This window comes from Staurois parvus, unplaced genomic scaffold (assembly GCF_062004578.1).
Source record: "Staurois parvus isolate SC_StPar_1 unplaced genomic scaffold, SC_StPar_1.0 ptg000503l, whole genome shotgun sequence".
Classification (NCBI taxonomy): domain Eukaryota; kingdom Metazoa; phylum Chordata; class Amphibia; order Anura; family Ranidae; genus Staurois; species Staurois parvus.
The window spans coordinates 1621520-1638889 of record NW_028318299.1 but is presented as its reverse complement, the minus strand read 5'-3'; the positions used below and the strand labels follow the sequence as shown (position 1 = coordinate 1638889).

Here is a 17370-nt window from a genome sequence, read left to right as displayed (position 1 = left end):
AGGTGCAATGCCAGGATCCTGCAGACACTAAGTAACCTGTCTGCCTGTACCTCCTGTATGGGCAGGCAGTTCCTGAATGGCAGGAAGAGTCAATGAACTACAAGAGTGCTCAAGCGCCCTCCTCTTCTTGGATTTACTAAAACTGGAGAGTGCAAAATGTGGTGCATCTCTGCATAGAAACCAATCAGCTTCCAGGCTTTTGTGTCAAAGCTTAATTGCACAAACTGAAGTTAGAAGCTGATTGGCTGCCATGCACCGCTGCAGCAGATTTTGCACTCTCCACCCACGACAGAGAAATCTGTAAGGGCTCATTCACATGTGTAGTGCCCTCTAAGAGTGCAGCATCACAGATACGGCCTGTGTACAGCCCTAAGTGGTTGCATGCCCAGGTTCAGATTGATGGTTGGAGGGTGGTAAAACCTTGGCCTCAACCACCTGCTGCAGGTGTGAACGAAGCAGATTGTCCCTACATGTGTATGTTAATGAAGCCGTTTCGGTTTACAGTACAATAAATGGGGCGGCACAGTGGCTAAATGATTACCACTTCTGCCTGACAGCACTAGGGTTGTTGGCTCACATCCCAACCACGTCACAGACTGCCTGGAGTTTGCATGTTCTCCCTGTGCCTGTGTGGGTTTCCTCCAGGTCTCCGGTTTCCTCCCACACTTCAAAGACATGCTGGTAGGTGAATTGTGTCCTGTCTAAATTGTCCCTAATATGTGTATGTATGAATGTGAGTTAGGGACCTTAGATTGTACCCCCCTTGAGGGTTAGGGACTGATGTGAATGTACAATATATATGTACTGCGTACATTGATGGCTCTATATAAGTACCTGAAATAAATAAAAAAATGGTCTGGATGGAAGTGCACAGTGGCCTTTACCCCCCTGGTGGTGTTCCTGAGTGTAGCTCGGGGTAAAGTTTCAGCACCACAAGCGGTAATGCTGAGCTACACTCGGGAATACACTGCAGCGTTGCTCCGGGATCCCTGTATCACTTACCTTGTCCTGCGCTCCCGCGATGTCCCCCCTGCAGTGTCCCCGGCCATCTCCTCCGACCGATGCTGGCATCTGTCTTGTGGGTTCCGGTCCCTGCGACATCGGGACGTACGGGGGATGAAATGGTGGGAAATTCAAAAATGTCAAAGTTTTACATTCACTAAATACAGTAAAATCACATAGTATAACATTCCTGTATCAAACCATTTCACATACATTTTGTCCCGAGTGCTTTGTCCGGCTCCCTGCCTGCATTTTTACTGTTCTTTCTGTCTGGAAACTGAGAAACGTCCATGGCGTCCAAAAAGCGCCCCTTTAGGTCAGACGCGGTTTTAGACCGGCTAGAGAACAGCGATAGTAAATCAGAACCACTTGCAGAATTGAGTGATAATGATTGGTGGGGGAAATTCCTCATCAGACACTGAAAACGATTCTGCGACTTTGCTCAGCGATGTGAGAACTTGGCGCTCTATTTCACATTTCAGTGTTTTTGGTTTGATTATATTATTGACTTAAATTTTTTATTATTATTATATTATTTTTTATGATTATTTATTATATTATAATTAATGATTTCGTGTTACAAATTTTATCATCCCCGGGATGTTTACTAGACTCTTGTCCGGACAGATTTCAGTGAGTTATTCCTAAGAATTACAGGCCTACAATAAAAAAACTAATTTCCATTGAAATTAATGTACCACTTTGAGCACAGAAATCCTGACATAATCAGACTGACAGGGAGGTTAAAGAACACATAGTCACATTCTTCTGTTCCTGTTAGATTCCAGGGTGTGGGTTGCTTGAAGTAGGTCACTGCACATTCTTCTGCGCAGTTTCATTTCTGATCTCCTGATTTCTGTATTAGAACTCTCCAGAAAACATGGCAGATCCTCAGAGGTCCCTGGAAGAGATGAGAAATTATATCCGCAGCTTCAGCCTGGATACTTTCCCCCATGGTAATCAGGGGTATCAGCGCGTTGTCCTGCAGCTGGTGGGTTATGTCGGGTCTGGGAAGTCAGCCCTGGTCAACTCATGTAAATGTGCACTGGATGGCGGAGAATTTGTCATGTATGCTGAAGCAACAGAGAGATGCAGTGCAGGCACTGTAGAGAGGAGAGCATATGAGCTGACCCCGACCATCTCCATAGTGGACAGCAGACCAGTGCTGAGAGTGTATGGAGTGGAGGCGGCAGAAGTGTTCGCCCAGCTTGGTAAGTTTCTTTCTTTACCGATCTCCTTTAAGGTCTCACGCACGCAGGACGTTAGAAAAACTCTCCTAGAAGCCGTCCTCTGGCAGCAGAAAAACCGCCTGACGCTTGTAAAATTATCAAGTACTTGTCAAAAAGTGTCAAGTACTTGGGCGGTAATTCATTTTATTGGCCAAAATGATCATTTATTCTGCAGACTGAAATGAATTAACGCTAAACGCGACCAGCATTTAGACACGTCTAGCTGCATCAAGCGTTTTTTCTGCCAAAATGCTGCTACTCCTGGACACGCTGGCCTTGGGGTTTGCTTCCTGCTGGTAAATGCTACTGCTACTAAAAGCTTCTACAAGTCTATGTGTGCATGGACACACAGGATAACATGGAGGGCAGTTTGTAAGCAGTAAAAAAAAAAAATGCCTGATGCACCTAAAAGTGGCTGCAAAAATGCCCTGTGTGCATGAGGCAGAAAAGTCTCTACACTCAGGATTGAAACATCCATTATGCAAAAAGAGTGATAGGATACATTCAGCCAATGTAAGTGCTTGTACAGTACGTTCATTTTCTGCAAATAGAGCAAACGTTGGATGTAGGCTACATCCAGTGCTGCTCATACGACTTGAAGACCCGGCATCTTCTGACACTTTTTATTTACAAGCTGAAATTAGTACTTTTTGCTAGAAAATTACTTATATATTTTATTCTTTTAGCAAAGACCCTACAGAATGAAATGGTGATCGGTGTAATTTTTTATGTCACATGGTGATTGCGCAGCAGTTTTTCAAACACAATTTGAAAAAATACATTTTAATGAATTAAAAAAAAAGAAACACAATATGTACCCCAATTTTTTTTTTAAAATATGAAATAGGATGTTACAACAAGAAAATAGATACCTAACATGTCACGCTTTAAAATGGTGGAATGGAGGCAAACTACACTACTTAAAAATCTCCATAGGCAACGCTTTAAAAAGTTTTACAGGTTACCTGTTTAGAGTTACAGAGGAGGTCTAATGCTAGAATGATTGCTCTCGCTCTGACGTTCGCGGCGATACCTCACATGTGTGCTGCGAACACCGTTTGCATATGCGCATGTGACTTACCTATGCATTCACTTCTGCACGCGAGCACGGAGGGATGGGGGGGCACTTTAAATTTTTTTTTTATTTATTTAAATTTTTATTTTTACACTGTTCCTTTTTTTTATCACTTTTCTGCCTATTACAAGGAATGTAAACATCACTTTTAATAGAAATAAGTTTGACAGGTCAAAAAGATCCCAAATCTCTCCTTTACCTTTAAAAGCAAAAGATTAAAGAAAAGGTTTTTTGCTTTAAAAAAAAAACAAAACATTATTTACATCAGCCCAGGACCAGTAGTGATGTCATGACATCATGACGTTGTTTCGGTCCTCCAAGGCCATAGAGACTACCTGGTCTGTCTTCGCTTCTGTGACCAGCCAACCACACTGTCAGATTGTTTCTCGGGTGCGCAGGTTGAAATGGTAAGCCAGAGAAACAGGGCAAGGCGATCCAGTAGCTAATGAGCCACTAAAACCACTTTCATCAGAAAGCCAGCCATATATATATATACACACTATATTGCCAAAAGTATTGGCCCCGCCCTCCATATCATGTGATTCAGGTGCTCCAATCCCCTCCATGGACACAGGTGTATACAATAAGCCCCTAGGCATGCAGATGGCTTCTACAAACATTGGTGAAAGAATGGGTCACTCTCAGGAGCTCAGTGACTCCAAGCGTGGTCCTGTGATAGGTGGCCACCTGGGCAATAAACCAAAAAAATGTGATGAAGCGCTCAGCTATGAGTGTAACAAAAATTATACAATGATCAATACTAAACAACATATGATATATTACATCCAATGTGAATGAATCATGTGAATAAAACACTCAATCCCCTAGGAATCAATAATGTGACATAAATGGAACCAGTGCATTTATATAGTGCCTAAATTAAATACGTGCCAAAAACAAACTCATGTTATGCCACCTAGTGGCTGACCAGATAAAGTGAAAATAATGAGATCATCCCACTCGTGTATACAAGGTGACAATTATATACATATATAGATAATAAAATCACAACAGTCCAATATAACGTGAAAAACTGTGCACAAGATAAATGGTGTTCAATATACAGTGATTCAAAACTTCATTCCATGCTGCAAATGTGCTCCTGGGGACACTCTGACGTGACTCCCCTGGACTAGCTAAAGTGCCTCCTCACCTTCTAGATTCGCCCCATAAGGGCCACAAAGCTTTAAAATATAAGGATCTCAACCTGGCTTCAACGCCTCCACTTGTTCCACCGACTCCAATACAGTCCCTCTCAGAGTTAAATGTTCCTCTCAGACCACTCTCCTCAATATGGACTCAGATATACAGGGCATATAGGAGAAAACAAAGAACAGACCTCCATAGTGCAACACCGCTTTATTTTCACCAAAAACACCAGACAGAATGAACACTCACGTTTTGGTGGAGGGGGGATTATGGTAGGGGGTGTTCCTCAGGGGTTGGGCTTGGCCCCCTAGTTCCAGTGAAGAGAACTCTTAAGGTGACATTTTGGACAATTTCATGGTCCCAACTTTGTGGGAAGAGTTTGGGGATGGCCCCTTCCTGTTCCAACATGACTGCACACCAGTACACAAAGCAAGGTCCATAAAGAGATGGAGGAGCCAGTTTGGGGTGGAGGAACTTGACTGTCCTGCACAGAGTCCTGACCTCAACCCCATAGAACACCTTTGGGATGAATTAGAGCGGAGACTGTGATCCAGGCCTCCTCCCCCGACATCAGTGCCTGACCTGACAAATGTGCTTCTGGAAGAATGGTCCAACCTTCCCATAGACACCCTCCTAAACCTTGTGGACGGCCTTCCCAGAAGAGTTGAAGCTGTTATAGCTGCAAAGGGCGGGGCCAACTCAATATTGAACCCTACGGACTAAGACTGGGGGGCCATTAAAGGTCGTGTGTGGAAAGGGCGGGGCCAACTCAATATTGAACCCTACGGACTGTGCGTGTACAGGCAGGTGGGCCAATACTTTGGGAATTATAGTGTGTATATATATATGTTTTGTGGTATCAGTTGTATCAGTTTGCCAATTAGATGGAGGGTTTTTTTTGGAAATTCCTGTGATACTTAGCTCCATCTAGTGGCCAAATGCGTTATTTTCCTTTTTAAATTGATGGTTTGCAAACAATAATGACTTTTTCAAACAGCAAAGGATAAAGCCCATTGATATTTGTTTTTTTGTTTGTTCTTGCCCCATCCATACCGAACAAAATGGGGAGAATTGCTATGCAAATCCTTGATAAATCAGCCCCCCCTGCTCTTGTAACCTGAATGTCCCAAAACAGCACCACAAGCGGAAGAACAAGGCTCTGCGATCTGACTGCACACAAGAATGTGCAGCGCCCATGAAAGACACAAACAGCAGGAAGACCCCTTCTGCCCTCTACTAATAAAAGTGTCTGTGTCCCTGTTGGGAGGAGAAATGTAGGAAGACCTCTACCTATACTACAAGTAAACCCAGTTAGCAAAATCTCATATTCTCTTTAACATGTTCATACCATTTCAAAAGTCATTTTTAATGTTTTTAAATCAATTGTATTCTGTAAAATAATCCCTGGTGATCCTGCCATGAAGTTTCTTGTTCAGGCAGTTCCTGTTTTAGGGTGGCAATGCTCTGTCCCCTCATTGCGCTCCTCCATTGTAACCAGGGTCGGTGCTTGACTATTTTGGGCCTTAGGCAAGACTAACTACTTACGCCCCCCCCCCCCCCAAAAAAAGAACTAAATACATAATTTTAAAAACAGTAGAAAATATTAAATCAAGAAAACATGAAACTGCTAAATTTCTTTTAATTTGCAAAAATAAGTGCCATAAGATGCCACCAGCACTAATATTTAAATCCATGTCACGGACGGACTGCAGTGAGAGGAGGATTCACGTTCTGACAGATCCCAGGCTGGAATTCTCCAGGCAATGGGGGAAATAAATCACTGTGACAGCAGGCAGCCCAGCCCCCGCACACACAGAGAACACCTGAACTGAGCAATCCCACACAGTGACAGATCCGACACAACACAGCCCCACCAACACTGACACAGATCAGCAGGCACTAGAAGAGCAGGCTGTGGGATCATGATGATGTCATCACTCACTGACACATTGCACATGTGATGGATGGTGAGCCGGGTCACACTCACATAGACACATGACATCAGAGTCAGCCATTACCTTTCTCCTCAGGCACAGCTCCGCCTCCACTGATGAATGGGAAGAGGGGCTAGAACTCCACAGGGTTCAGCAGCCACCAGCCAGCTTGCAGTAAGGGACTGAGTCTGAGAGGAATATTGGATGGAGCTGCAGCTCAGCTGCTACACTGGCCCCAGACACCAGGTATCTTCCTCTGTCCTTTTTTCCTCCCCTCAGGTGAAGGATCTTTCATGATGTGGTGGCATCCCACAGAGAAAGAGTGCTGCGTCCAGGTGCCGCTAAGTGGCAGTGCGCCCTAGATGGCTGCCTAGTTTGCCTAGTGGAAGCACCAGTCCAGGGGCAGACTGACAACTCATGGGGCCCCCGGGCAATAGGGGATCATGGGGCCCCTGTGTCCTTGCCCAAACTCAAAAAACCCTATGAAAAAGGTACCAGGGGCATCCCATAGGGCCCCCTACTGACCCCGGGCCCTCGGGCAGTTCCCGAGTTTCCAAATAGTCAGTCCACCCCTGCACCGGCCCTGATTGTAACTCTGTCGAATGCGCTTCCGATAGAGATTACAAGTGGCTATTTCAGCACACATTACACAGGTAAGGTCCAATGTTGTCACCATCAGGATATGTGCTCTGATAAATGCCATGCAGTCATTTCTGCAGTGTATGTAATCAGGAAGTCAGGTATACTGAATGACGCAGAATCTTCTTTTTTTATGCAATTATTAAAGTCAAGATGGACGCCCATATCTAGCTGGCTTTGCGTCATTTTATTGCACCTTATCATATTCGAAATCCAGGTCAGTTCCAACCACTTCAGCCATCACAGCCCTGATGGCATTTTCCCCTGAAATGTGTCGCCTCTACTCATCACCTGTGAATGGTGAATTTCAATAAACAGTTTTAATAATAACCTCCAGTGTGACTACTCTGTATATCAATCTCGCCTCCACACCCATCCAAATCTGTCTGGCAGGAGCACCTTTCTGTGGCTATCAGGTAGGCAGCAGCTGGGACCCTAACACCATTGCCTTGCCTTCATTGGCCATGTACCCCATTGAAGGACAACACATCCCAGATCATCTCCAGGAATACCAAACTGAAGACCGGTCTAGTACTGTCACAAATACACAGTAGTTTAGTATCCAATAGGATAATTCCAATGGGATAACATCCCCAAGATAACTGCCTGGAACCCATAGTAGGGGACAATTATTCCTCAATGGGCTCCTGCCAGCCTGAAATAATGGCACAGTGCCACCTTTAGGTTGGAGGAAATACTGCAGCCTACACCTGCCTTCATGTTTGAATGAATTACTACTATTTGTTTGCACAGCACAACTCTGTTTACAAACAAAGACATGTGATTACCAAATCATAGCTAATACAATGATCACATGATCAGGAACCACCCCAGTGGTTAGTCTGTTCTGGGTCTATCAGTGACAGCACAAGGACCTGTGTGTGCTGCTCAGGATGAAACACAGATTCATGTTCCTCTTGCATAGACTGCACATGCCAAGAAGTGAAACCAAATTTAATGCTTATTTATATATGTTTTACAGGAAACTTTAGGCCTTTAAATGGGCCAATGAATAAGGATTGGAATTTTTATGATTATATGTCTACGTTGGAAGATACGGACCTGAACCCGAACTATACAGACCTCACTGTTCCTGTATTTGTCTATAAGTGAGTACTTGGTGTCTGTATCGATGAGCACTAACCTTCTGTACTTACCCAGCAATGGCATGCAATGGGGTTCATTTACTAAAAGTGCAGAGAGTGTTCTGTTATAAGTGAAGCTGTGGTCACTTCAATCACTCAGTCATAGACAATGTAAAACATGATTTTTATTTCATTATTGCACCCTCCTAGGTAGCTAGAATTTAATGTTTAGTTAGAAGGGCTGGGTAGCTGCCCTGGTGTAATAGTTTGTGGGGTCCAATCGTGGTCAGGGCTGAGAGGCTCTGTAGACCAGCTCTTTGGGACCTTCCCCTCACCTAGAGACTTGGAGGAGTCTCTAGAGCTTAGTGGGAGGGGGGTAAAGAGTGTCTGGTCTGCACTCTTGAGGGATCCTGACCAATCTCCAACTTGGCATGGGGCCAGGATAGCCCTTAAGAGTTATTGAGCCTGTTCAGTAGCACAGAGAGTTCAGGTGGAAGATAGATTGAGCAAGAGGAGTGTGGAGCCTGGGAGGGGGTGAGGGGCCTGCCTACAGGCTGCAAAAATTGAATGGAGGAAAACTCAGGATCTCATCAGCCCCCAGAACGAGGACCACCTGCACAGCAGAGAAGGAGTGGCCCAGCAAAAGGCCTGGTAACAGCCACCAACCCATTAGCTCAGGGGTGGGCAAACTTTTTGACTTGAGGGCCGCAATGGGTTCATATATTGGACCCGGGGGCCGGACTAGCTGCTGGCCGGCTCAGCCACTACCATGCCATCCATAGTAAGTATAGTAATATTCCCCCATAGTAAGCATAGTAATTAATCCCCCATATAGTAATTCATCCCCCATAGTAATTCATCCCCCATAGTAATTCATCCCCCATATAGTAATTCATCCCCCATAGTAATTCATCCCCCATATAGTAATTCATCCCCATATAGTAATTCATCCCCCATATAGTAATTCATCCCCCCTATAGTAATTCATCCCCCATAGTAATTAATCCCCCATATAGTAATTCATCCCCCATATAGTAATTCATCCCCCCTATAGTAATTCATCCCCCATATAGTAATTCATCCCCCATATAGTAATTCATCCCCCATATAGTAATTCATCCCCCCTATAGTAATTCATCCCCCATATAGTAATTCATCCCCCCTATAGTAATTCATCCCCCATATAGTAATTCATCCCCCATAGTAATTCATCCCCCCTATAGTAATTCATTCCCCCATATAGTAATTCATCCCCCATATAGTAATTCATTCCCCCATATAGTAATTCATCCCCCCTATAGTAATTCATTCCCCCTATAGTAATTCATCCCCCCTATAGTAATTCATTCCCCATATTAAGTCCCCAAGTCCCCCCTGTGTCAATTTACTTACCTTTGCTCCGCGCGTTCCTCTCGCCGTGTTCCCGCTCCGTTCCGGTCTTCAGGGCGGACTGTGAGAGGAGCCTAGCTCCCCTCACGTTCGTCATGCTGCCCTGCCTACACACATCCTGACAGCCAATCAGAGGCTATCAGGATGTGAGTGGCAGCGAGACTGGCCAATCATTGCATTTGAGCACGCTGCCCTGGCTGTTTTTTTTTGGTATCACGCTCCGCGGGCCGTAGTTTGCCCATTGCTGCACTAGCTCATAGACTGAGGACTGAGTGAGTAGACCCACACTCCCTGGGACAGTAAGGCGAGAGAAGCACTCTGGTGGGAAACTGGATTAGCTCCTTACCCAGGACTGTTTCCTTTTAAAGTGACAGGCACTGGACCCCTTTCCCATGGATTCCTTCAGACAACTGGATAGAGGAGTATCTGGGCTCTGGGGTGGTACACCAGGAGAGTCCGGCTAGCTCTCAAGAATAATTGTTTGTGTAAAGAGACTTGTAAAACATTCCAGGAAGTTGTCCTTGGGCATCCCATACACCCCTTACCCCATCCAAGTTCAAAATACCTTTATAAAACCTAAAAACAAAGCTCAAGGACTGGCTATTGTCTCCTGCTGTGAAAATGTGTGTAGCCTGGCTGTGCAGGACTATAGGGGGCCCCAAATACTCAGCAACTCCTAAGGGGGTAGTGCTACACTTATTTACTGAGATAAATGTGCATTCTCTGTTCCTTACGTAAGTCAACCCCAATGCCCAGTGAGCACCAGAGCTCCCCTTAAAAAAGACCCAGCACCAACGAGGATTGAAAAAAGCGTGGACCAATCTACCCTAACAAGAAAAAAATCTTTATTCAAGCAGAAAAAAATAAAAACATTTCATACAGCAGCTACTGCATACCATTGTGTCACCCCTCCCCCCCCCCCCCCCCCCCGGCCCTGGGGATCTGCAGGCCGTACCTCCTAGTATTGAGGAATAGCGATGTGCACAGCAAAAAGTATGTTTAGTTTCCTTCATTAAGTAAATCATTTTGTTTCCTCATATTCATTATGTTAAAAGGATTCATTTTCAGAATTTGTTTTGTATATTTGCATTCATTTCTCCTAATCAATTCGTAATTTTCAGAAGCAATTTCAGATTTATTTAAATTATGTCATTTGAAAAATTACCCTGCTGCCCTCCAGAAGATTTGCCCCCCTTCCTGACCAGTCCATTTTTTGCGATATGGCACTACATTACTTTAATTGACGATTGCGCGGTCATGCAACGCTGCAGCCAAATGAATTGTATGTCATTTTATTCCCACAAATAGAGCTTTCTTTCGGTGGTATTTGATTGCCTGTGCGTTTTTTATTTTTTGCGATATAAACAAAAAAAAAGACCAACAATTTTGACAAAAAAACAATATTTTTGACTTTTTGCTATAAAACATATCCAATAAAAAAAATGTAAAAATCAAATTTCGTTATGAATTTAGGCCAAAATGTATTCTTCTACAATCCCAATATGTGTAATTTAATTGATATACAGTCAGGTCCATAAATATTGGGACATGGACACAATTCTAACAGTTTTGGCTCTATACACCACCACAATGGATTTGAAATGAAACGAACAAGATGTGCTTTGACTGCAGACTGTCAGCTTTAATTTGAGGGTATTTACATCCAAATCAGGTGAACGGTGTAGGAATTACAACAGTTTGCATATGTACCTCCCACTTGTTAAGGGACCAAAAGTAATGGGACAATTGGCTTCTCGGCTGTTCCATGGCCAGGTGTGTGTTATTCCCTCATTATCCCAATTACAATGAGCAGATAAAAGGTCCAGTACTTCTGCTATAGGGTGGGGGGGAACCAGTTAAACAGCCTGGAATAGCTGGTTTTCGAGGAGCGGGCGGCAGCAGCATCTGTCACAAATATGACTCGCCTGCTGTCAGCAAAATCTAAACAAAAGAAGAGCTGGCATTAGAAGATAAAAAAAAACAGCTCCTTATTAATATCAGGCCCTTCAAGTCTGGTATGGATTTCAAGGGGGACCCCACGCTCCCAGAACATGGTGTAGGGTTCCCCCCAAAATCCACACATTTTTTTTAATTTTTCTAATGCCGACTCTTCCTTTGTTTACATTCTGCTGCCAGTGGGGAACCATAGTTGTTAAGGATGCCGCAGTTCCCTCTTCTAAACAACTAGCTATTCAATTTGCATCATTTTTCTTTAGATGCTTTACACATCCGAATGAAACAAATTCATTTTGTTATTTTGTTATAATTTGTTACAGATTTGTTGTATTTAGTTACTATTGTTATCAGGGGATTCTGATACATCTGAATCTCTGAATAACAAGAAACTCAACCGAATTTCAATTCATAACGAAATGAACCGCACATGTCTGTTAGGGAACAGGGTCAGTATTAATAATCATGGGGCCCCATAGAGCTTACCTGATAGCACCCCCCCCCCCCCCATACTATTCATTCAGTGCTGTGCACAGGTCAAAATTGCATTAACAGCAGAAGGGTCTTAAATCTTGAGCCTATGTGCAGAAGCCAGGAATATATAATGTACAGAGTGCAAGGGGGGCAGCAGTAGGTAGTTCACAGAGTTCAGGTGTGTGCAATGTGCATAATGCAGGCGTCAAGAGTATGTAACATACTGCGTGTGGGGGGTCAGATATATGTAATATACCTAGTGCAGGGGGTCAGATATATGTAATATACCTAGTGCAGGGGGTCAGATATATGTAATATACCTAGTGCAGGGGTCAGATATATGTAATATACCTAGTGCAGGGGGTCAGATATATGTAATATACCTAGTGCAGGGGTCAGATATATGTAATATACCTAGTGCAGGGGTCAGATATATGTAATATACCTAGTGCAGGGGGTCAGATATATGTAATATACCTAGTGCAGGGGGTCAGATATATGTAACATACTGCGTGCAGGGGGTCAGATATATGTAATATACCTAGTGCAGGGGGTCAGATATATGTAATATACCTAGTGCAGGGGGTCAGATATATGTAATATACCTAGTGCAGGGGTCAGATATATGTAATATACCTAGTGCAGGGGGTCAGATATATGTAATATACCTAGTGCAGGGGGTCAGATATATGTAATATACCTAGTGCAGGGGGTCAGATATATGTAATATACCTAGTGCAGGGGTCAGATATAAGTAATATACCTAGTGCAGGGGTCAGATATATGTAATATACCTAGTGCAGGGGGTCAGATATATGTAATATACCTAGTGCAGGGGTCAGATATATGTAATATACCTAGTGCAGGGGGTCAGATATATGTAATATACCTAGTGCAGGGGTCAGATATATGTAATATACCTAGTGCAGGGGGTCAGATATATGTAATATACCTAGTGCAGGGGTCAGATATATGTAATATACCTAGTGCAGGGGGTCAGATATATGTAATATACCTAGTGCAGGGGTCAGATATATGTAATATACCTAGTGCAGGGGGTCAGATATATGTAATATACCTAGTGCAGGGGTCAGATATATGTAATATACCTAGTGCAGGGGTCAGATATATGTAATATACCTAGTGCAGGGGTCAGATATATGTAATATACCTAGTGCAGGGGTCAGATATATGTAATATACCTAGTGCAGGGGTCAGATATATGTAATATACCTAGTGCAGGGGTCAGATATATGTAATATACCTAGTGCAGGGGGTCAGATATCTGTAATATACCTAGTGCAGGGGGTCAGATATATGTAATATACCTAGTGCAGGGGTCAGATATATGTAATATACCTATTGCAGGGGTCAGATATATGTAATATACCTAGTGCAGGGGTCAGATATATGTAATATACCTAGTGCAGGGGGTCAGATATATGTAATATACCTAGTGCAGGGGTCAGATATATGTAATATACCTAGTGCAGGGGTCAGATATATGTAACATACTGCGTGCAGGGGGTCAGATATATGTAATATACCTAGTGCAGGGGGTCAGATATATGTAATATACCTAGTGCAGGGGTCAGATATATGTAATATACCTAGTGCAGGGGGTCAGATATATGTAATATACCTAGTGCAGGGGGTCAGATATATGTAATATACCTAGTGCAGGGGTCAGATATATGTAATATACCTATTGCAGGGGGTCAGATATATGTAATATACCTAGTGCAGGGGTCAGATATATGTAATATACCTAGTGCAGGGGGTCAGATATATGTAATATACCTAGTGCAGGGGTCAGATATATGTAATATACCTAGTGCAGGGGTCAGATATATGTAATATACCTAGTGCAGGGGGTCAGATATATGTAATATACCTAGTGCAGGGGGTCAGATATATGTAATATACCTAGTGCAGGGGGTCAGATATATGTAATATACCTAGTGCAGGGGTCAGATATATGTAATATACCTAGTGCAGGGGGTCAGATATATGTAATATACCTAGTGCAGGGGGTCAGATATATGTAATATACCTAGTGCAGGGGTCAGATATATGTAATATACCTAGTGCAGGGGGTCAGATATATGTAATATACCTAGTGCAGGGGGTCAGATATATGTAATATACCTAGTGCAGGGGGTCAGATATATGTAATATACCTAGTGCAGGGGGTCAGATATATGTAATATACCTAGTGCAGGGGGTCAGATATATGTAATATACCTAGTGCAGGGGGTCAGATATATGTAATATACCTAGTGCAGGGGGTCAGATATATGTAATATACCTAGTGCAGGGGGTCAGATATATGTAATATACCTAGTGCAGGGGGTCAGATATATGTAATATACCTAGTGCAGGGGGTCAGATATATGTAATATACCTAGTGCAGGGGGTCAGATATATGTAATATACCTAGTGCAGGGGGTCAGATATATGTAATATACCTAGTGCAGGGGGTCAGATATATGTAATATACCTAGTGCAGGGGGTCAGATATATGTAATATACCTAGTGCAGGGGTCAGATATATGTAATATACCTAGTGCAGGGGGTCAGATATATGTAATATACCTAGTGCAGGGGTCAGATATATGTAATATACCTAGTGCAGGGGGTCAGATATATGTAATATACCTAGTGCAGGGGGTCAGATATATGTAATATACCTAGTGCAGGGGGTCAGATATATGTAATATACCTAGTGCAGGGGGTCAGATATATGTAATATACCTAGTGCAGGGGGTCAGATATATGTAATATACCTAGTGCAGGGTCAGGAGTAAAAATAATGTACAGAGTGCATGGGTCAAGATTGTAACGTACAGAGTGCAGGGGTCACGTGTATGTAATGTAAATCATGCAGAGGGCAGGAGTATGTAACATACAGGCTGCAGGGATCAGTTGTATGTAATGTACAGAGCACAGGGGTCAGGTGTTTGTATTGTAAATAGTGTCAAGAGTATGTAACATACTGAGTGCAGGGGGTCAGATATATGTAATGTACTCGGTGTAGGGGCAGGAGTAAATGTAATGTACGGAGTGCAGGGGTCAAGAATAAAATGTACAGAGTATAGGGGTCAGGTGTGTGCAATGTAAATCATGCAAAGGTTAGGAGTTTGTAACATACAGGCTGCAGGGGCAATTGTATGTATTGTACAGAGCACAGGGATCAGGTGTGTGTAATGTACAGAGCACAGGTGTCAGTTGTATGTAATGTACATAGTGCAGGGGTCAGGAGTATGCAACATACTAAGTGCAGGGGGTCAGATATATGTAATGCACTTATTGCAGGAGTCAAGAGTAAAAATAATGTACAGAGTGCATGGGTCAAGAATGTAATGTACAGAATGCAGGAATCAGGTTTGTGTAATGTAAATTGTGCAGGGGTCAGGAGTATGTAACATACAAGGTGCATGGGTCAGTTGTATGCAACATATAGAGCACAGGGGTCAGTTGTATGTAATGTACATAGTGCAGGGGTCAGGAGAAAACACAATGGAAAGCATGCAGGCGTGTGTAATGTACATAGTGCAGGGGATAGGCGTATGTAACATACAGAGTGTAGATGTCAGATGTTTGTAATGTACAAAGTTCAGGTGTCAGAATTATATGTACATCCCAGCACAAAGCACACCCTACCTCACCATTATTTCAACACCATCGCCTTTTACAGTGCACAGCCATACAACCTATACACACAAACACACACGCACACATACAGTACACACGCTATACACACAAATACCCCGTCATTGCTGGTGACATTGCTAACTGTCCCACCAGCTCTTTTAGCTGTTGCTGCCAGCTGGAAAGTGGTGGTGATGCTGAAGAAGAACAGCATACAGGGGCGGACTGACAACTCATGGGGCCCCCAGGCAATAGGGGATCATGGGGCCCCTGTGTCCTTGCCCAAACTCAAAAAAGCCTATGAAAAAGGTACCAGGGGCATCTCATGGGCCCCCTACTGACCCCAGGGGATCATGGGGCCCCTGTGTCCTTGCCCAAACTCAAAAAAGCCTATGAAAAAGGTACCAGGGGCATCTCATGGGGCCCCCTACTGACCCTGGGCCCTCGGGCAGTGCCCGAGTTTCCAAATGGTCAGTCCGCCCCTGGCAGCATGACAGGCTGTGGCTCAACCTGCAGACGGCTGGGCAGTAAGCACAGGGCAAAAGCAGAAGCTGGAGAATCAGAAAGGCTATGGGAACGTGGACATCACAGTCACCCAGACAAGAACCATGAAAGTGTGAGGAGGGTTCCTCAAAAAAAGAAGGTTAAAAAAATGTCTGATTGTTAGAGAAGAGGGGGGGCATAAGAGTGAAATTGTGGGTGGAATTAAGTGGGTGGGGGGAGTGAAGGTCTGCTTTAAATAGCCCTCTCTCTGTCGCAGAGTCCCTTCAATTCAGCAGGGGGCCCAGAGGCACAGAGGGGACTCTCCAATCACCTTTGGTTGCAAGTGGACTAATAATTTTTAGGTGTAGGTTGAGTAACGATCCTTGCAGTGGCTCCCAATAACTACATTTAAAGTTCCAGCCTGCCCTGGTGGATTAATATAGAGGAATGGGTTGGACCTTGAATTTAATTGTTGGGAGCCATGGCACCAGAAAATTCTTAGAGTCCCATTTCTGCCTTGGAGCCCTCTGCTGAACTAATGAGGTCTGGGCCTGATACAGGAGGGCTGGCTCTATCCACCCTATAAGCAGGCCCGTGGGGGAACACAGGACCATCCTCCTATGTTGTAGTGCTAGGACAATGAGCAACACTTCACTGGGCCCAAGAGCCATCACTTGCCAGCTCAGGGTTCTGCAGCTTGGACCTCCAAATTCCTAAGAAGGCTTTCATTTTCTGAGCAAGTTCAAATCTACGTAAGAATCTTATGGGAGCCAGAAGTGGATCCAAATAACAGCAGAGCGAGGCAGAGGTAAAAGCACAAGACACTTGGCACTGTATGAAGTCAGGATGAGGCCTCCAATCATGGAGATGTCTACTCACCCCAAAAGCATAATTCAGAACATGTCTATAGACTTTTTTTTACTCTCCCCTAAGGATTACAGTTACCAAGGAGATGGATGGTTCCTTGATATACTGTATGTATCTGTACATGTATTATACACCCTAATGTAAAATCCTTCCTAACACTAAGCTACTGGTGTTCTACCAATGAAGAAGGTTCTTCCTATCATATTTAGGTACGATCTCTGAAACTGGCCTCCTATCAGTCATCTATTTTTATATTATATATTAGATTATAAAGGAACCAATATCAATCAATAAAAAGAATGTTTTAGTCATTTTTATTTTTTGAGCTGGTCTTTTAATAGGCTTCTTGCATTATCAGCAGCACACTATATTATTCAAATGTCTATCTACAGTTGTGGCCAAAATTATTCAACCCCCACTGAAATTGAGTGTTTTGGCCA

At 43.6% G+C, this 17370-nt stretch overlaps 1 protein-coding gene across 1 annotated transcript in view; it reads left to right on the top strand.

Annotated features, from left to right (window-relative positions):
* The first annotated feature begins 1806 nt into the window (after window positions 1-1806).
* LOC149451981 (uncharacterized) overlaps window positions 1807-17370 on the top strand; it is a 145344-nt gene continuing 129780 nt past the window's right edge. The window contains exons 1-2 of the mRNA XM_089689935.1: window positions 1807-2213; window positions 8011-8137. Of these exons, the coding sequence (XP_089546061.1) occupies window positions 1883-2213; window positions 8011-8137 (458 nt within the window). The 5' untranslated portion in view covers window positions 1807-1882. The remainder of the gene's footprint in view (window positions 2214-8010; window positions 8138-17370) is intronic.